This window comes from Micropterus salmoides, unplaced genomic scaffold (genome assembly GCF_014851395.1).
Source record: "Micropterus salmoides isolate LMB-PRFRI ecotype aquatic unplaced genomic scaffold, ASM1485139v1 Ms_hic_scaffold_23, whole genome shotgun sequence".
NCBI classification, from domain to species: domain Eukaryota; kingdom Metazoa; phylum Chordata; class Actinopteri; order Centrarchiformes; family Centrarchidae; genus Micropterus; species Micropterus salmoides.
The window spans coordinates 21,632,189-21,653,432 of record NW_024041484.1 but is presented as its reverse complement, the minus strand read 5'-3'; the positions used below and the strand labels follow the sequence as shown (position 1 = coordinate 21,653,432).

At 39.9% G+C, this 21,244-nt stretch overlaps 3 protein-coding genes across 4 annotated transcripts in view; 2 read left to right on the top strand and 1 right to left on the bottom strand.

The window, feature by feature from the left end:
• Positions 1-865: 865 nt before the first annotated feature.
• On the top strand, positions 866-4,832 carry kin (Kin17 DNA and RNA binding protein). Its single transcript, XM_038739217.1, has 12 exons — positions 866-1,126; positions 1,216-1,310; positions 1,439-1,482; positions 1,587-1,709; positions 2,512-2,696; positions 2,791-2,839; positions 2,955-3,006; positions 3,087-3,216; positions 3,318-3,446; positions 3,542-3,641; positions 3,801-3,901; positions 4,553-4,832. Exons 1-12 carry the CDS (start codon positions 989-991, stop codon positions 4,610-4,612), a joined length of 1,206 nt encoding a protein of 401 aa, XP_038595145.1. The 5' UTR covers positions 866-988; the 3' UTR covers positions 4,613-4,832.
• Positions 4,760-17,031, bottom strand: itih2 (inter-alpha-trypsin inhibitor heavy chain 2). The gene is made up of 21 exons (XM_038739216.1): positions 16,793-17,031; positions 16,150-16,182; positions 15,836-15,874; positions 14,292-14,464; positions 14,111-14,215; positions 13,868-14,030; positions 13,680-13,787; positions 12,592-12,720; positions 12,360-12,476; positions 12,045-12,213; positions 11,835-11,960; positions 11,307-11,488; positions 10,415-10,600; positions 9,630-9,769; positions 9,155-9,327; positions 7,960-8,109; positions 7,362-7,475; positions 6,571-6,769; positions 6,318-6,490; positions 5,295-5,406; positions 4,760-5,212 (listed from the first exon to the last, which is right to left on the bottom strand). The coding sequence occupies exons 1-21, from the start codon at positions 16,886-16,888 to the stop codon at positions 5,065-5,067; spliced, it is 2,835 nt and encodes a 944-aa protein (XP_038595144.1). The 5' UTR covers positions 16,889-17,031; the 3' UTR covers positions 4,760-5,064.
• itih5 (inter-alpha-trypsin inhibitor heavy chain 5) overlaps positions 15,855-21,244 on the top strand; it is a 19,050-nt gene continuing 13,660 nt past the window's right edge. Inside the window, exons 1-5 of one of the 2 annotated variants that reach the window (XM_038739215.1) lie at positions 15,855-15,981; positions 18,692-18,773; positions 18,853-18,897; positions 19,479-19,642; positions 20,246-20,347. In XM_038739215.1, the coding sequence (XP_038595143.1) occupies positions 19,560-19,642; positions 20,246-20,347 (185 nt within the window). In that variant the 5' untranslated portion in view covers positions 15,855-15,981; positions 18,692-18,773; positions 18,853-18,897; positions 19,479-19,559. Of the gene's footprint in view, positions 15,982-17,187; positions 18,774-18,852; positions 18,898-19,478; positions 19,643-20,245; positions 20,348-21,244 lie in introns of those variants that run through there. The other variant, XM_038739213.1, reaches the window with a different exon arrangement.

Here is a 21,244-nt window from a genome sequence, read left to right as displayed (position 1 = left end):
CCAAGATGGCAGCAGGTGTTGTGTCCATGCAGCCAAGTAGCCTACTGTTTAAAAACTATGTTGTTCGTGGGGTTCATCAATGGTGATAAATGACTAGAAGTAGACCTATTTTTTTTACGTTTACGTTCAGAGTCATCAATACTCACTATTACACATAGTAGAAGTAGCATTCCTTGAGATTCAGCAAAAATTACAGATTACAGCAAATATATGTGGTGATAACCGCATTTATTTCATTTATTTAGGCTCTCTCTTTTGTATTGGTAATTCCTACTACTACTAGACATAGTAGGCTAACAAGAAATTGTTCATACAGTTATAAAAGTTGAATAAAACCAATTTATCATATCAAAAAATAAAACAATATCAAACATGTTATTCTCTGACCGAAAAAAGGGGTGGGTGCATAATTTTAAGTTACCTCTTATCTCAGCATGTGTGAGTGTTACCTGCTATTCAGTCGGGCATGCAGAACTCGGCACAACACCGTGACAAAACTATCAACTTACCGATTTTGTAGCACGCACAAGTTTCATAAGCAGTTTCATCTAAAGTGTTGTGTTATATTTTCTTACATATTTATTTATTAATTTTCTGATTATCTATCTTGTAATCTCGGTTATACGGTTATGTTGTTTACAAAATAAATAAAATTTACAACTTCGGAATGGATTAAAAATGTTCCAACCCACAACAACACGGGAGCCACAGACTGGGGCTAAGTAAAATTTGTTCCAGTGATTTAATTAAAAGCTTTAGTACCTTTATTACTCGTTATGACTCTTGGTAAAACAAAGCTTACAATGAGTCCTTGAACGCACCTAAAGTTATCGCGTGTTGTAACATTTCGCGCGAGATTATGACGCTCTACTGGCGGAAGCTGTTTACGTTAGCAGCGACGGTGTCCATGATTTAGCTCTAGCTTCTCGATTTGAGCAGCCTTTTCCCTCAGTTTACGTGTTATTAACAGATAAACAGACGGTCTTATATGTTTATAGTGGCTGGGCAGCATGGGAAAAGCAGATTTTCTCTCTCCCCCAAGGCAATAGCCAACCGGATAAAATCCAAAGGGCTCCAGAAGTTGAGGTGGTATTGTCAGATGTGTCAAAAACAATGCCGAGATGAGGTGAGGTGTCCATTAAATCCGGCAGATTTTGTTTGGTTGTTGTTACTGTTGATATTTTGAACTTATTTATCTTTCCCGTTTGTTGACAGAACGGCTTCAAATGTCATTGCATGTCAGAGTCTCACCAGAGGCAGCTGCTGCTGGCCTCAGAGGACCCAAACAAGTTCATGGACTACTTCTCTGAGTAAGTTTTCATTGGTGTGTGTGTGTGTGTGTGTGTGTGTGTGTGTGTTGCTGCAGTTTTACAAACAGCAAATCTTGTTAGTTGTGTGCTTCAGATGGGAGAGTTCATTCTTGTTTCCCCTCTCCCAGTGAGTTTAGAAGTGACTTCCTGGAGCTGCTCAGAAGACGTTTTGGTGAGTCCTGATTTCCCTCAGATTATCCAGATGTTCACTAGCAGCACTGAGTTAACCGTTTGAATGTATTCTCTCTCTCTCTCTTTTTTTTTGTCCATCTGCAGGGACCAAGCGAGTGCACAACAACATCGTCTACAATGAATACATCAGTCACAGAGAGCACGTCCACATGAACTCCACACAGTGGGAGACTCTCACTGACTTCACCAAGTGGCTGGGCAGAGAAGGTAAACTGAGCGAATGGTTTCCCACCTGAAATATTTAGGAAGGGAACTTTTCTTCTCCGACAAACAGATATGCAATAGCTTTGTTATTTAGGGAGTAGACAGAAGTTACTGTAGCAGAATTACAATTTTAACTAGATAACATATATGATACAGAGTAAATATTACGTGTAAAATGTTAAAGAGTTTGTGGCAAAGGCAGAAAAACATCTTGAAGAAATTCTTACTTCTTTTCCTAGGTATTTAGCTCATCTATACCGTACACGCTAGTAGCTCTTACTAGTATCTGTTATCACTTGTAGATCTCTTACTGTATTGATGCTTTATTGATGCTCGTATGTTGTTCCTCGAATGTAAGTCGCTTTGGATAAAAGCATCTGCCAAATGAGTAAATGTAGTATCTTTATCAAATCCTTTGAATAGCAGCTGGGAACAAGTGACCATTAAGTTTTTGAATCCCAGCAACTCAAAAATGGAAGTTAACCATTAAAAAATTAATAAAGTGAAATGATGAAAAGTAGAGTTTTCAGAAACTAGGGGCCTATTGTTGAAGAAATTAATAAAAGGACATTGGGAGCAAGCTTGTAAATTGTGTTAAAACATATTACATTACTACCACAAACAATCAGCTTGCCTAATTACCGTGAAAACACTTAATGTCGATGATGTAAATGTGTGTAAATGATGAAAAATAAAACATGGAAATTATTTTGGTATGAAACACAATTTTAGCCAAACCAAACTGCTGCTACATTAAAGAATGATTATTTTAAATGTGTAACACATTGCTGAATGTCACTGCTAGGTTTCTGTAAGGTTGACGAGACCCCTAAAGGCTGGTACGTCCAATACATCGACCGCGACCCCGAGACAATCCGTCGCCAAGAGGAACAGGCGAGGAAGAAGAAGCAGGACCTGGACGACGAGGAGAGGAGCGCCAGGTTCATCGAGGAGCAGGTCCGCAGAGGCCGCGACGGCAAGGAGACAGAAGTGAGTACCAGCGAGAAAGACTTCAGCTCTATTAAGCTAAACTAAGATCAATAGAGAGTTGACTTAATCCTTTGTTCTGTATTTTACTCTGTAGGAAACTCCAGCGTACACAGAGCTGAAACGTGAGAGCGAAGAAGAGAAAAGTTAGTTTTTTCTTGCTTTTGTTTGTGATCAGTCACATTTCCTGTCTGTTTTTCAGGTTAAATAACATTTTAGCATGTAAGGTTTAATTTCTCACTCTCACACATTTTTCTGCAGTTGCTTTCAACCTGGGCGCCTCTTCATCCGTAGCCGGTCCTTCCAAAGCGAGGTACAGACATCTCTGTGCAGGTTGCTGATTCTGCTGGCTAATTATCAGGCAGGTATAATTTGAATTGTGTGTCCCTGTAGCTCTGTCCTGGGTGCTAGTGCTCTCAAAGCAGCGGCATCGTCATCCTCAACCAAGAGGAAAGAACCTTCCTCCAGTTTAGACTCCAGAGCGGAGAAGAAGAAGAAATCTGCTCTGGAGGAGATCATGGAGGTAGGGAAGACGATTTGTTTTTTTTCGTCTTCTGTTTGCGTTTGAGTTTGCATTTATTCCCACAGAGTGTTCTCAATGGAGTTGCGATGCTTTTTGTTCAGATGGAGGAGAAGAAGAAGAAGCAGCAGCAGCCAGTCAGGACAGATTACTGGTTGCAGCCCAACATTGTGGTCAAAGTTATCACCAAGCGACTGGGAGAGAAGTATCACAAGAAGAAGGCTGTCATCATGGTAACGCTGCTTTGTGTTTCATTTGGGCGAAATTGTTAATATGCATGTGGGGAAAAGAAAGATGTTGCTAATAGCTGTGGATGCTTTTGTTGTAGGAGGTGCGGGACAAATATGGAGCGGTGGTGAAGATGATCGACTCCGGAGACAAACTGAAATTGGACCAGAATCATGTCGAGACGGTCATACCTGCACCAGGTTAACCACCAAAACCCTGTAACCTTTATAAACTGCAAAAAAACATGCTACACGTTGTGGAATATATTTGTATAAAACAGATCAACGAGGTGGAAACATCATGTAGCTCAGCTGTGTTTTTCTATCCTCCTGAGCATCTTATTATCAAACTTCCTGCAGGTAAACGGGTTTTGATCCTGAACGGTCCTTACAGAGACACAGAGGCTCTGCTGGAGGGAATAGACGAAAAAAATTTCAGCGCTACACTCGCACTCGACTCTGTAAGTATTTCCGGGCATCTGCCACAAACTGTAGCTGTCACATGTTAGTCTTTGCTTTATTGTCTCCTGTACATCTGAATATAAAGTACTTTCAGTTGGCTGACAGCTGCCTGTTAAAACTGTATATTTTATGACCCCTCGAACAACAGCTTAAAGGTTCAGATCACCCAAATAACAAAAAGCATGTTTTTGCATTTACTACTGGGCCTATCTCGCCTAATCTCTGAGATTTGTGTCTTGGTTTGTCTGTTTTTCTTTTGAAGCACTGAGAAATGACATTTAAAAGATTCCAAAATAACATCTTTCTGCAAACCGTGTCCGTGTTTGTTAGGATAAAAACAGGACACAATGTCACCAGTTTGTTTTCCTGCTTTTGTTTTCTTTGAGAGGTGGCTGTATTGAAAGTGTGACAATACACGCCAAAAAGTCCCAGAAATAGCACAAAAAAAAAATAAAAATCAAAGCATCTATTCATGATAATCTTGGCACCAAACCTGAACACATTCAATGTGAAACATTGGTAACATTTGAGACTCACTGCTTTCCATCTGCTGCATTCACTTCTATGTTGCACTTTTTTTATTTGCTGTATCTAGTACCTTTTGTTACAGCTGCAGCCGTCATTAAAATTTCATCTTCACTCTTCTTTAGGGTCAACAGAAGGGGAAGAGAGTGGACATCGCCTATGAGGATTTCTCAAAACTGGCCTGAACCAACAACCTTCCCGTTTTAACCTCAGACAGCCGTTTGTCTGGGGGACTCTACTGTGTCAGAGTTACTTCCCAAATTAATTCACCTGTACATATACAAATCCCACAATGCAATTCCAGCGATTTATCACAGAGAAACTTAGAACAATGTGTTCAATCTGTTTTTTATTTTGTATTGATGTTCAAGTTGATCTTTGTCCAAATAAATTCAACAAAAGTGACGTGTGGTGTTTTTTGGAAAATAATTAGGAAAGAAACATTTAACATTTTGAAAGAAAATGAAAATCATTAATTGTAGACGCACACAAACTGCAGTAGAAAAAAGTTGTATGTTGTCTTCCCTTCTTCTCCTGTTTTTCACTCACTCTTTTAAATGGGTGTAATTTCATTTATACCCTTACTGATCCAGGAGATTTATAGCAGCACAGGGTACTTGGTTGTGTCTCTGGCTGCTCAGAGCCTATAGAGGAAGCTGGTGAGATTTGGGACGATGTAGTCGGTGTAATGGCCGTCAATGAAGCCCTTTCCGCTGTTGTGTATGAACCAGCAGTAGACGTTTGAGCCGTGCCTCTCATCATGCCTGTAGTCCTTCTGCCAGCCCCTAATATATGCACACACAAGAGTTTGTGGTTTTAATAAGAAATGGGTTTGTTCAAAAACCTTTTTTATGAGTTGCGACGTACCTGGTGACTGGCAGCCTGTTTCCCTTCACCTCCATGGTGGCCTCCTTCTTCAAAGGGTCGACTCCTTCGTGGATGTCGTACACGGTCACCTCAGGCTCTCTAGAAAACTGCCCTGGGAGATCAACACACCATAGGCTGTGGTTCAATTTGTAATTTTCATAAAAATCTGAAGTTTTGCGCAATGCAAACCTGCCTCATCCTATCACGAGAAGTTACTACCTCACTTAAACAGTTTTAATATGTATTTTAGTGGCCAGTTTTTATTGTCTGAAAGAAGACTTTTCTTACTTCAACTAGAATAAAATCCTGGGCAAAGCATCAAATACCATGCAAATCCACAATAAAAGAACATCTTCACACCTTGATGAATGCAATGCACTAGAAGGTATCCTACAACAGGCATAAAACTGTCATACATTGAATATGCTCACAAAATATCAGTTATCAGATATTAGCTTCAGTTTGATAATCTTGGTACAAAAAATAGTGAAAAACTAAGGCTAATGCTCTTTAAATTTTAAATGTGTTTGATTGTGTTAGATAAAACAAGCTTGTTAATAACACATGTTAACAAAAAATTTGGTTTGCTGTTGCGCAAACACTTTCTGTTGGAGTGGAAGGAGCTGAGCTGCCTCCATGACCTGAAGTGTCGTAAGATGCAGTACCACTAATGGCCACTAGATATTGTCTCCAAAAAAATCAACCACACTCACGTTGGTTCAGAAAAATCTGTCTTGAAATACAGTCAGACCCATGTCACCATTAGTTATGATGTAGGTAGCTAATATGGATTTTTTCAATGTGCGCTGCGATTGTAATTCTAAGAGTCATTGTTCAATTTAGCAGATATTAAGGCTTTAAATAGCAGTGTGCCTGACTGACAGGTGTCTCATCCTATCACAGTTAGCTCTTTTACTTGACACTTGCTCATCATTCCTCAGCTTCTTGCAGGGCTCAAAAGCTTTTTCCAAATGAAGACTTTCTATTATAGTCCACCTCTGAGTGACTTCATCCATGTTTTACCTATGAGTCCATGGACCAGAGGAGAGTACTCGTTGTCGGTGGGAATGTAGATACCGAGGAAGTGAACATTCACTGGATGTTTCTTCCACACGCGGTGAAGTAACACCATCACCTGGATATTATTATTTATCGTGATGGTAACATGCAAGTTCTTCACAATGGAAATCTGCACACTGGAATACAGAAATGAGACAAAATGACCCAGATGTCAAGGCAGCCAGGTGGACGCTGTAATTAAAGGGGTGACTGTTACCCATCCTGTGTGATTTCCGCTGTGGCCCCCCAGGTGAAGGAGTGGTTGTTCCTGCCATCAGTCATGGCAATGCTGACGGTGCTGACGGTCACGCTGACTCCATCGGGCTGGGTGTAGACCGAGATGGTGCCAAAGTAGGTTTTCAGTTTGCTTTTCTGCACCTGCTTAGAGCCAATCAACTGACCGTTCACCACCACACCTTCAGGACAGCAGCGAGGGTTAAAGAGGAGCGTCAACACATGAAATACAAGGTCCCACTTAAACAGAAATAATAAGGAGTCCAAGTCCCTCTGACACCACATCTCAAAAATCAGTTCAGATCTTTCTGCTTTTATTTATGCAGTTATCTGTTCAAACGTCTTCACACTCACATAAATAAAAGACTAGGAGGGGGCATACATTTCACATATTTATTGATATCTACACTGCTAACTTGGCTACAACCATAACTCTGACCTGGACAAGCTGCAAATATTGATGGAGGGACTTCCTCTAACCAATGTTCCTGTGTGAACCCCCTCGCCTTTCCCTAACTAGTGCTGTTAAGCAACCATGAGCTGAGGCCTGCAAAGGCTGTCCTACACTAGTTTGTTAACAGTAATTAAACAAATCCGTTAAAAAACAGAAGATGTGGTAAATAAAATCTCTCTCTGATGTTAAAATACTACACGTTCACCTATAACATGCAACCCATGTAGCGATAAGGACAAAGAGTCTGTGCCAAAGCACACCACGACAGGAACAGAAATTGTACAAAATTATAAAATACTACACTTAGTACAGTGTAATACCTGTTCCTCTGTCAGACACAAGATTGAGGATGTGACCAAGTTTGGAGTCGATGTTGAAGCAGACGTCCATGTTACTTGTCGGCAGGTGGACGATGAAGTGAGGGTCGTTATCCACTGGATGAGAAACACTGAGTTACACAGAGTATCGTTCACATTTAACACTGCAGCTGGAAGACTCTTCATGATTTTATAAAAGTCATCTGAAGTGTGTGTGTGTGTGTGTGTGTGTGTGTGTGTGTGTGCTAACTGTTGAGAATATTTCTTAGAAGTCTTAATTGATGGTCTAGCTTAGAGTAATGTAGCTGACCCCATAAGTGTTTGACATTATAGCTTTAGGTATTTCTCACACGTACGTGTCCTCGTCAAGAAGACAACAATAGACTGATTAGCTAGAGACAGTAGCTCAGACCTCAGGCTAGCAGATATCAGTGTTCTCTGGGAATCTTACAAGGTTGAGCCATCAAGAATGTTTACAAGAACTAGCTGGCTCCACAGATTACAGTACAACTCTTGGATAGTGAGAGATTCCAATATGAAGAAGCATTGGTATCTAAACATCAGATAGATAGTTGTTCTAGGTAAATATTCTCAACACTACCTAGGTTGACATGTTGAGGTATGGCCCACTCCTCCGGACCCCTAATCCCTTGACTCGGAGGGGCTGGAGTAATCGGCTTGACCCAGGTTGGGGTGTGGTAGAGCGCCTGCAACTGAGTATGCCCAGAGGACACAGGGCCTCCTCCTCCTCCTACACACACATGACATAGTACTAAATTAACCCTCATGTGGTTAAATCAGCATTTTCAGCCCCTGAGTTTGTTGATACAATGTTTTGATTGTTTAATTATGTATTTGACAAAGAACTGAAACACTCCCAAGGGAAAGGAAATCTGGCTGAACCATTATAAAACTGGCTGTTTTATAAATTACTGATTCCAAGTAAATTGTAATTTAGTTAGTTTAGTTAATTTATGGTGATTTTCTAATGTGTTTAAGCCATGTCATGATATATATTCATATAACTTATTTGGTGTCCTATATGAAGTGCTACATGTTTCCTACTTGGTTTCACAATATCCATATCATCCAGGATTTCAGTAATTAAAAGGAAAGTTGTATCTAGAATATGTTTTACAGTTCCATTAAAGTACTGGGAAGGTTAAATAAAATGTAGATGTATCCCTCATTTATAATTCATAGCTGAATTGTTGGATCCACTGCAGCAAAAAGGCTGCTAGGAACTAGATAAAAACCCTCCACATTCACTTCACTCTGTCAGTTTAGGCTTGGATTAATGGGCTTAAACAGGAGGTGCTGGTGGCCTGGGAGGGAAAACTTTATTTTTATGACCATATAAAAATAGTAATAAGTGATATATTAGATTGGTAAACACTTTACATTTACCCACCTTGGGGCTGGATGGGTGAAGGATAGAGGGGGTTTGCTTTTTTATATAATATAATCCAGATTCTAAAATGATCTTCATATCTTTAATTTTTGATGAGTTTATGGATATAAACCTTCTTTTGTTGTTTGTTTGTTTTTGAAACTTTATCCCTCCTTATATGTGGTTTAATAAAGTTTTCTTCCATTACGCTGCACTGTCTGTTTTGGTTAGTGTGACATATTTGTGCTGCCTTTTGGAGTAGAAATCTGTCAAAAAAGATTTGGATCTAAGGAAAAATAAAAACAGTTGCTTCCAAATCTTCCCTACATACTTTAAATTCAAACTAAACACCATAAAAGACAGTGACATCAATCAGCACTAAACAAGTGTATCTTCTGTCAGGCACCTGAACAGCAGCCATGCTTGGGGTCCTTCGGGAAGTCAGCCAGCAGCCTCTCCGTGGCGTCCTCGCTCTCCACCAGCAGAGCGGTGAGAGGAGTGACAAACTGATGCTCCACAGCCAGCGACATGATCCGTTGGGTGATCTTCCTCTTCTTGTCAGCATTCGGAGCCAGAGCCCTGCAGGAGAACCACGCTGCAGTGGTCAAAAACTGACAATTATATAAATTCACTGTGCGGAGTGGCAATTCCATCATATTTCTACAAAAAAACAAATGTTTCCTGATAGAGGTGATACAGAGTCCTTGGTATTATTTTGTGGTTTACATTATTTATTCAAGTTAAGATACTTTACAAACTTTGAAAACTGTGTATCTTACTGTATCTGTCAGTGAATTGAGGACCTTCCTGTCAACGTACCACACATGTTTTCACGTTTCAACAGTTAAAAAATTACTCTTAATTGCTCTTCAGTCTCTCACCTTTCAGAGATCAGCTGTTTGACTGTGATGTAGGCCCACATTTGTCTGGCGAAGCCCGTGAACGAGTGCTCGTGCTTGGCCAGTTCCGTGTCCAGCTCATCGGTATCGGCCGATGACTCTAGCTTGATGTCCAGACGGGACTGCAGGACGAGATCGAACAGGACACTGGTAATAGTTGTGTACGCCTCATTTCTTTCCTTCGCCCATGGCCTTGAAACCCTCAACTTCTGATTTTGCTTTCACATGACACATATTTTTGCAGTTTGCTTGGTTAGCCCTCATGAGCCATACGTCTCGTGAACAGGTCCAGGATGAAATAAACTGAGGGCAACTCAAAACTGACTCCGGCTCATAGACTCAGGACATAGTCCGTATGAGTGCATTTGTAAGCGGTCCACATGAAGCTAATTTTGCTTTGTGCTAGTGTTGGCATGGGATGATTTTAGAGTCCATGCATTCACGGCTTTAAAGGTCATTTGAGATATGTGCATGAATTACGAGAGTGGTTTCCAAAACCCTCATCACAGGTTGCATAAGTGTGAGCTGTGAGCAGTTTGACCAAAGAGTAATTTTCACCTATAAACCGCTCAGATTGCTTCATGTTTAATCATTGTTGGTGACCCGATGAGTTAAAACCATCTAGTATTTTACATAAAAAAGGAAAGATTCATAAAAAAAAAAAAACTAAATTAGGGAGTTAGGAATTTAAGCACTCAGTAGAAAGTTCTCACAGGTGTGGTGTTGTAAACATCTTGTCAATGCATGGTTGTGTTTATTGAACTCACGGCAGCAGCAGTGGTGAAGCTGGTCAGGATGTTGCTCTCAGATGGCAGCACCTTCCCAGCCACCACCAGCTCTGAGCCGCTGAAGTATTTATCGAAGCGGTTCTGGGTGACGTCTGACACAGTGTCCTCTGTGAACTGAATGGCGATCTTTCTCAGCAGAGGAGACGAGACCTGACTGTAAAATGTCTGCAGGGAGAGGGGAGGGAGAGGAGGGGGAATTAACAAGTTCCTGTCAATCAAGAGCATGAGGAAACTTACAATATGAGTGACTGCATTCTTGATATGAATTAAGGTATCATGACTAAGGCTGGGTTCCTTTTTGGATCTCGGTACAAGTCTTTCATCTCTACTTTCCATTTGAATTAGCAAAGAACAATGTCCAGAACATTCAGCTGGCCATTTAGCTACATAGCAAAACTTGAGCTTTATTGCTTTAAATGGTGATCTTTGGGTTTAAGTCATTATATATTAAATTATTTATATGTTTTATTGTATTTTTAAATAGTTTTAAAGTTGGAATAAGGATTCAGACTGACAACCAGGTTCGAGACTCGTTTCAATTTTTCTTCTATGCTCAAAAAGTTCTGCCACACCATGTCCAAACTACTCTGACACCCAGATAACAATTTTACCTTTTAAGACAGTAAATATTAGTGCTCACCAAACCAAAGGTTAAAACTAACTGCTTCTTCCAGCACTGCACTTTGAGTCTGGCTTTTGGGGTTGTCTTGCAATGGTACCTTAACATTTTTAACAATTGTGACAATGAAAACAAATGAAGAACCAACAAAGTCAAAAATTACAATGAATAAGATTGTTTCAGCTTGGTTTTTATCATGGATAGATTTGATTAGATATGTTGAGTTGTGTGCTGAAGGGAAAGCTTTAGTACCCGTAGCTGCTCTGCAGCATCATGGTTGGCGTAGATCCTCTGAGCCATGCCCCTGTTCTCCATGGCGATACGCTCCAGGAAGTCATAGTCCACGTCAAAGCCAATGCCCAGTGAGAAGAGAGAAAACTCCTCCCTCATCAACCGCTTCACATTCTTCTGTATGGTGCTGAGCTTGATCTCACCTGCAAAAAGCAGTACATCATTGTAGTGACTAAAGAGAAGAGGCCCCGTATTCTCTTGCATGCCCGATCTCTTGGCTTTGATCTTTTTTCCCAACCAAATTTTTAACATTATAGCCTTCCTTTTAAAACACCTTTAATATAAATTACATGCTTACAAACATCAGCAAACTGCAAAGGGAAGATAAAATTGATTTGTCCTAGTTTTGCTTTGATTGTTTAAATTGTTTCTCTTTTATGTCAATGTATTGTGTCTTCCTATGGGTGGATAAGCTGCTAAGCCTGACCTAAAATTGGTCAACAGATGCACTCTAAAGTCTTGGCAGCTGAACCAGTCAGTCAGTCTTACCTACAGTGGGGTCTCCATCAGACACCAGAATGATCATGGAGACGGAGCGAGGGTCAATGAACCCTTGATTGGACGCCTTCACCAGCATCTGAACTGCTCTCATCAGTGCCTCATTGATGTTGGTACCTGGGGTCAAAGGACAGTAAAATATAGTCATTAACAGACAGATATTCTAAGCTGTCCTACTTGATTAATATTATTTCCTCGTACCGCCGTTGGGTTTGATGCTCTTGATGTACTTCTTGGCATCTGCGATCTGAATGGATGAGCCCTGGACCAGCTCCTCACTCCAGCACCGCACATTGTGGTTGAAGTCAATGATGCTGAAGTGGTCATCTATGGTCAGATCATCCAAAATAGCCTGCATGGCCTCCACTGTCTGAGAGAGAAGTTTGGAATTAAATGCATTCTGCTGAATGACCACACGGCCGCTGTGTTCTACAAAAGAGGGGTGAAGCAAGAGGGTAGTTGGAGGGGGGTCAAAGTGCACAAAACACTTCATTTATGTAGACAACTACTACTTACTTGCTTCATCTTGACGCCCCACATGGATCCGCTAACGTCAATGACAAACACAATGTTTTTAGGAAGAGGTGAGAAGTTGGAAGGAGCGAAGAATTGGACAAAGTGGCCGTCCGAGACCTGGAAGAAACAGTGATGGCTTGAGTCATCCTCTCCAAACTGTTAGCCGTGTGCAATATTAGAACAAGTGAATTAATGAGGCTTTAAACAGTACATATGGATGAGCGTGTGATACCTGTAGTTCCCCGGCATTGCTGTCCCTGTTTACATCATATCTGACAGTAAAGACGCCGTCTATAGCGCTTTCGGTGCAGTTGTCACACTTTTTCTGCTGCTGCAGGTTGGGCTTGAAGACAATGTGAGCCTGAGGACAGGGACACAGTGCATGATACAATTACATTAGGATGCCTGCCTACACTTTAAAAAGAGGCTGTTATTATCCCTGCTGCCAAGGACGGGTATGTTTTCCTTCTTGAATGTATGCTCTTTAAATATCTGTTAATTTTCATAATATTTTAGTGAAATTTGGTGGCAAATGTGGTCACGAATCAAGGAAGATGAGATTAATTTTAATGCAAAGAGTGCCATCAATCATGACATGCAAAAAGTAAGCAAAATACATTTCCCCACTGGGACAAATCTTTCAGTACAGACTACTCTGATTCTGGCCTAATATATCTCACAACATTTTTTCAACACTCCTACTAAATCTTTTAAATCTCGTTAAATACATTGTACAACTCCAGTGTACCTGGTCATACAGGTGACTTATATATCCATATGCCATATGACTGATTAATGGACTCTATATAAGGAAACTGGAAACAACGTCACCACCCTGATGAAGACAAGAGGGCCAAACGTTTGATTAATTAATTGCCATACCTCTTGAATTCACTAATTTCAACCAAATTTAATAATCAAAGCGAAAATGTCACTGTACAACAGCAACATGATACATTTATTTGAGTGTGGAGATTCCCTCTGAACTTTTAGGATATATATCTGTGTAAATATTCTTAACGCTAGCAAGTAGACCTTGCATTAAGAATATTAGGTAGAAGTTGAATTTAGAAAACAATGGCAGATATGATCAATTCCAAAAGTCCAGTCTGATTTTGTTCAGTTCATCCTTTTATAAAGCCCTTTTATTTCCAGAAAGGATTCAGATTCTCTCCAAGAATCCTGGCACCACCTTCCCAACATGTACCTTGATTGATTTCTCAGTTCAAATTTCTAAACATTTTCTATTACTAAAAGAACAATAAAGAGAATTGTGCAGTATTGGCAGAGGTTGTTTTTTTTTTTTTTTTGCAGTTTTACCTTGTCTTTGGACGATGTAACTTTGATCAGGTCTGCAAACTGCGCTCCAAGGGTGTTTGGGGTATGTACCATGGAAATTCCCTTTGGCTCAAAGATGTACACATCCACCTAAAGAGAAACTGGGTCAGAGATGATTGCAAGAACCCTAACAGACATACAAAATTATACATGTGTCATGATATTCTTACCTGGAGCTGTGGCACCAGCCTCCCAGGCTGCACGTGCAGTGTGTGGTCGTAGAAACCCAGCTTTCGGTGCATCATCTCCTGGTAGTGGAGCTCAAACTCAATGTTGCTGCCAGGAGGAACATGGACTTCTGTCTTAAATGTCTCCATGTCCTGGGAATTAGCCCTGTAAAGCAGAAACATTTCAGTCCTGATGGAGCAGTTGACTCTACAGAGGATTATAAATCCAAGAGGTTGATCCAGTACCTGACGATGCCGGCTGCCTTGCCTCTGGCTCTGGCCTGGGTGTACAGGTTCCTGGCCACTGTCTTTTCCTTCACTGAGCCCACAAATGTTATCCCATTCACATTCCTGCAACAAAAAGAAAAGATAAAACTCTACAACCTCTATTTCAAAAGCTGTTTGGACTGTGTGCAACTGGGCTCACATGGTGAAGTTGGTGATGAAAGCTCGTTTGGGGATCTGGACATTGAAGCCGATGCTCTGGGCTTTGGAGCCAGAGTTGACGACCGAGCTCCTGACGGTGGTGTGGGCGAAGCGTGACGTGATACGGCTCTCCACCTTGTAGCTCTTGACGGTGATGTCATCTCCACGGATGGCCTTTGTAGGGAATGACCGAATATGTGAGGAAGATTTTTAATATAAAGGTTGATTGGGATTGATTTGCACTTTTTAAGTGAGATGTCCCACTAGACTTGTCAAAACTATAATTTGTTAACATGAAATCTGTGGAGTGGTTCATTTTAATGACTTCAACCTCAGTGCAGGCAAACTTCCAACTTCAGCTACAGATGTTGTTAGCATGGAACTTTCAGCGGCTAGGATGCATGGTGCTAAAAAGGAAACTATCCTGGACAAGAGCCTAAAGTAATCTAACATAATGAATTTTTGACCATTTCAGTTTTTCTCTTCTTTCATCTGAACAATGGATTATATGGAGCTCTATTTGGTGGGAGGGGATGGGTGTCACCATTAGTTCTGTTTTGCTTTAATGTTGGGTATACTGTCAATGTAATTCTTGTTATTGGGTTATTATCAATGCATAACTTGAATTTCAATTTAAAAAAAATCTCAGAAGTTAAGGCACTTAACTTAAGACTTAAGAATTTCTCTTTCTCAGAATTCTTTTTCTGACCTGGACCATTTTTTCCATAGTTTTCCCATCTATCTTAATATTTAATAGATGTCTTTCTCTCAGTTGATTCCTACAATGTACCACAAACAACTAAAGACCTTAAACTGTTATGTTACCAAACTGTTTTTATTCTGCATCTACTCATCTCAACACCTCACTGAAATTATGATGTTTAGAACAGGTGAAATTGTCAAACCTAAGACTCCAACTCTAAATGTTATAGATGTTCTGTGCACAATTTTTCACACAGGTCCCATACAGTTCAGCCAGACGTATTTGTTGCAGTGTCTTTGGAAACATTTGAATCTTCAGACATATTTAAAAAGTTTCGCAGGTTCTGTTGATGAAGTTTGATCCCTTAATGTGTACTTTAAGAGATTAAGGGGTTAAATCTTTCATAAGCCTTGAATAGATTGATTAATTAAATGTTTTATAATGTTAATTACATGTCCAGGAAGAAACACAGTCCATTGGATATTCTTAGTCTTGATAACAACTCCAATGGTCTCAGTCTTGACTTGGTAATTAATCTCTGTGGACCTGGTCTTGCAATTTGAGTATCTGTATGCATCAAGTATGGTTGCTTTGATTTTTAATGCTCCATAGAGTCCAACTCTTTGTTAGCAAGGAGTCAAATTTAAATCAGAAAGCTCTAGGCACAGTTTGAAATGATATAAAGACAGACAAAAAATGGAGGCAGAGCAGGATTAAGGCAGAACAAAGTCAATAACCCTTCAGTCATGGGAATCTCTTCAAACAGCAGCATATTGACTATTAGATAAGGTTAAACTCTGTTACACTGGAGAGGGCTGGAACAACAAGCGGGGGACTCATACCTCAAAGTCTTCCTGCTCCTCGCTGGTCAGTATCGCTCTCTGAAACACACACGTCATCAGCTTAATCAACTCTCTGAGAGAAGATTATAAATCACAAACTGCTGTTATAAAGTGACAGATGGCACAGGATTTCAATCAAGATCAGAGTAGGTTTGTTTGATGATTTGTTCATTTCTGTGTAATCAGTCAGACACATTCCATGGATCTATGATTGCAGTTATTGCAACATCATTAAATCCAACTCATGCTCTGCATTCTACAATTAGATATGTATATAAATAAAAATGTCAGGTTGTTTTGGAAGAAGGTCTCACCTTGTGTCTCTCCCGATGATCCAGTAGTTCTGACTGGTGGCAGAAAGAAAATTATGATAGGAATACAATTTAAATTCTGTATTATTATTTTCTTTTGCAACAATTACAATGCAAAGAAAAAGTTGCTCTAAAAACATAAAGATAAAACATATATACAACAAAGAAAGTTTGTTGTAATAATGATGAAAATCAGATCAAGCATAATTAGGTGAAGATGAATGACATATGTGTTTTTTCTTAAACAATTCAGAGTTGCTTGTATTTTTTATGTGATTTAAATCACATTTAAACAAAAATCAGAGATCATAACATATTAGCAAAAACGACCACTATTTGCAAAACAAAGGTGAGTTCATAAGTGAGTTTTAAAGGGCAATAAAACGCTCTCAAATTAAATACAATGAATCGCTCTTGCAATACTTGAGAGATGAGAAAATAAACTTTGAATCCGTTTTTTAATCAATCGTGTTTAAATTCATATGAATATCATAAAATCCCACAAATACTTTTATCCATCCATTGATTTAAGCATTATCGAAATCAGTCTAAACAGTGAGTTAAGCTGCTCTATTCTGTAAATAAAAAGGGGATTTTTCTGAGATTTTGTCCTTCCCTCAATCCCTGTTAACACCCTCCAACTCACCGTCTCTTCTTCCCATTCTCCATCTATCACAAACTCAAAGCAGCGGCACTGTTGGAGGAGCAGGAGCCCCAGAAGCAGCAGCAGGAGACGCCTCATTTTTCCAGGCCTGTGGGCTCAAACACACATGCCCTCACAAGCATATATTTTAAAAAACAGACGGGGAGACAGACAATCCTTCTGCAGGGAGAACACAGCTGAGCTAAAAACTGAAGGTTAAAATCCACTGAACTGATCGACTCCCAGCCCCAGTCAATATTTGTTGTGTTTCATGTAACCCAGCGTGGAGCAGGAAACTTTGAAGCTTGACCTGCAGTATTGGTAGGGTAAATAGGACAGATTTGACTCATTCATAGGTTAAACAGATGTTTCAAATTGTTTTAACACTTTAACACAATATAAAAGTCATAATCTGACCATCATGGTGCACATTTCGCCAAATATCAGAGAGAAGAACTTTTTCATGGCAGCCAGTTTACATGAGGAAGATGTAATGTTTGCATGATGCCCAATTGCCCACAAGATGGCACCAAATTAAGCCTAACTGCTGAAGCCTTATGTCTCCTAACAATCTAATGCTAAGTGGATTTTTTTAAGTGTCTGATTAAAAGCTTACTTTTTTAGGGAAGAATTTGTATAATAATATAATAATTGTGTTTTTTTTACACTGTAACCAAAAAACAATTGTAAATGCAACGTGTGAATAAATAAAAAAAGTAATACTGGGACTGGAACAAGAGGTAACAAAATATGATAAATAACACTGACTGAATATTTAGTCTTTATGTGTTTCAGCGCCATTTTGTTCTTCCAATTAAATTAAATGAACAAACAAAAGTTTTTAAAATGTACCTTTAGAATGTATTTACGTTCTAGTAGTAGTTTATATTTATATTAATTTACATTGTTGATTATAGAACAGAAATCATATCTCAGGCAGCTGAAGGAAGTTCATGATTAATGGCAGTGATATGCTGCCTTCAAATGCTCCTTGTAAACTCCAGCTTTTGTGTTATGCTCACAGAATGCTGCAGAAGAGGAATGATCGATCCACTGTTAATAAAATCAGAAATGCATTCTAACACTTCTTTTATGAGCACATACACGGCCTTCTAAAGATCTATAGACTTGTCCACCTTCAATATATATAGGCTATTCATATTGCTTACCATAAGTAAAGATAGCCTACTCATGGATTTCCAGTGACTGTCTATGTCAGTTTCAAATCCAGAAGTTTACAAAACAAATACTTGAAAAATTAACTATATAAAGCTAAAGATATAGAAAGCAACAAAGTAATTATGACAAATTGAATTGAACGAATTGAACTTCAGGTTGGGAAAAGTTAATGCCAGCCATAGTGGTGATTAGGCCTTCAAGTAGCACATGTGGGATTTCTCACATTGTGGCAAAAACTGACAAACTGTTAGGAATAGCCTATGATAATCATGGTAGGAAATAAACTGATACCCCCTTCCATGACTTTTTTGGGGGAAGTACAGCTGAATGTCGTTAAAAGCCCCCATAACGAACTTTAAGGAACTTTAAGCAGTTAACGAAGTCTAAGCAGCATCTAATCCTGCAAACAGCTCCTTCTTTTAAGGACGTATTTTTTAGGGGGTTAACGCATAATTGGGAAATTTCCGATACCCCTTGAAGGCAGCAGAAGTCCAAATTGCCACTCATTCAGGAGTGGGACAGAAAACACTTCATCAGTCTCCTCCAGCGGGTGGGCGTGTCCCTCTTGTCCACACCGTGTCGCTCCTCTGTCCGGTCACTCTGATCCTGACAGATAGAGACTCGGAGACGCTGCGTGCTGGAAATAATGTCCCATTTATCTTTTTGAGTTTTACTGGAAAAGGACTACAAGATGCTGCTGTTGATTTTACTGATATGTTTCAGCCCGAGCGTACTGGGGCAACTGGAGGAATCCCAGTTTGGAGATGAAACCGATTCCGACCTCGCAGACTTTGATTTAGACATTGTAAGACATTTAAATGATGAAGGTGTTGCACATTGTGGTGTTTGGATTTCCTTATCTGACTCCTTTTTTGTACACACAGGCGCCACGCAGGGTCCCACGGCAGGTGAAAACCATACTATCCAAGGTAAAGTCAAATTTACTGCAGATATTTAAAGCTATTTGAATATTTATCTATTTTTGTTCCTTCTATTTGAGTCCAAATGCACTCTTGTAGCCTACTTTATTATATAATTTAATAGAAAGCAAAAGGTAATGACATTTTATGTGGTTTATTTAAAATTAAGGATAAGAAGCAATATCAGAGTTTAGGAATTTATGCTGAACTGACCTCCCTAACATTAAGAAACATCTGATAGAATGCATGACCTAGTTTATGTAATTTAGAAGCATACTTTGTCAGCCTAAAGTTGTGCGCTTAGGGCGTGACGAAAGGAGACCCGCCAAGCGCGCAGATGTGCCAGAGTATTTGTAATGCCTGGATCTTAGCTCAATTTAATCTGCCTCACTTTGGTTATTGTAACCATGGGGACATTCAGGTTTACTTTGGATTAGATATCTTGGCTAATCAAAAATAAATAGGGGGATTTTCAAAATGCACATGAGGGCCGTGTAAAATCTTGCCAAATTAGCGTGTTTAGTCCAGATGATAGGTGTATCTGTTGGTGGTTCCTCATCAGTAATGGTGTTGTAACGTTTCCTTTGCAGGAAACCAAACCTCACATCCAGGAACTCTCCATAAAGACCACCATCATCTCTCGCTATGCCTTCACCGCGGTGTACTGCGCCATGCTCAACCGGCACTCCGCCGCTACCGAGGGCGTCTTCCAGTTTCAGATCCCAGCTGATGCCTACGTCTCCAACTTCACCATGTAAGAGTCGTGCAGGTCACCTGACAGTGGACCTAAACCCATAATAAGATTATCAAAACATAGCCTAATAAGGATACAATTTAGGATTTTACATAGCCTACATCAGTGTCACCTGCACGTTGGGAACCACTGCTCTAGCCTACAATGAGTAGGCTAATATTTAAATGGTTCCCATTAAGATGCTGATTCTAATTCCTGTGGATATAACCAATGACTATTGTTATCAGTAAGGTTTGGCAAGTTTTAGTAAGTAATTGCAATACTAGAAATTGGTCAATCTAAGTAGCCTAAGTCTGGATGTTTTGGAAGGTAGGCCTAATGAAAGAAACAGGATTCAGTGGCTGGAAGGCTTTATGATGTTTTAGTTGCTATGGAGATCTTAGGACTCAAAAAAGAGTGAAAACTTTTATACTGTTGTTAACACACACACACACAGAGTGTCCAGAGTTCATTCATGCAGGACTGCTACCCATAAATAGGAAATGACGGGATTTTGTCCACAAATTCTGCCTTTTGTCTGAGAAAACCCTGTTGAAATGCAACAATAGGTGGGCCTGAACATGAGCGCCGCTCTAATCCTCAACCTTTGACCCCTTGAACCAGGATCATTGGAGGGCGTGTCTACCAGAGCGAGGTCAGGCTGAAGGAAAAGAGGGTCAAACAGGAGAACGGCAAATCCAAGAACAAAAAGTCAGGTGATGCAAGGTAAAAGAAACCTGACAGTGTGTGTGTGTGTGCGTGTGTGTGTGTGCGTGCATGTTTCAGTTTGTGTGTGGCCGCTCCGGGCTGACTCCTAATTACACAGCAGCACTCGCTCCCTCTAATAATCCTATTTTGCAAACAGAGACAGAGATACTATCCCAACTAAAACCTCTTTTACTATAATGAAGCAGACACAAAGAGCGAGTGTGTGTTCGGTATGTGTGTGTTGAGCAGACTGAAGTGCGTCTGAAATAAGATCATTGCTCCAGACACGAGGATTGTCATATAAATCTGTGACCCAAGAAGTGACATATGGAAGAAGTGACTTCACGTTTCCAGCTGTCATATGAAAAGTGACGTTTCATTAAATTACATTTATGATTCACTGACTTCTCTGTAAAGGACAGAGCAGAGGAGGAAGAAATGGACTGAAGTGGAAGATGTGAGATTGGACAGAGGCAGTACTTCCATATTTATGACATCAACACTTTGGGCTGTTCGATTCAACACTCCACCTCTTCTGTACTCCTCCTCTGTTGTCTTCTCTTCTCAGCTAATGTTTACAGCTGCTGCTTTTTTATTTCAGTTGATTCTGATTTGATTAAACCTTCGAATTTCAGCCAGTCTGGTGACGCTGTGGTTTGAAGTGTGACTGGGTCACCAAAGCAGCATTATGGCACACATATAGTAAAAGCTAAGCGTAAAATACATACATTAATGAGTAAAGTCAAATCACAAAATCTTATTGAACAAAGACTGAGATACTTTGATCGATAAAAGCAATGAGTTAAGAAAAAGTGAAAAAAAAGAGAAAAGAAAATCTACTATTAACCCAGCAGAGTCACAAGATTAAACCAAGATAACTCTTGACTAAGCAAAGACAACTTGGCCATGAGTAGA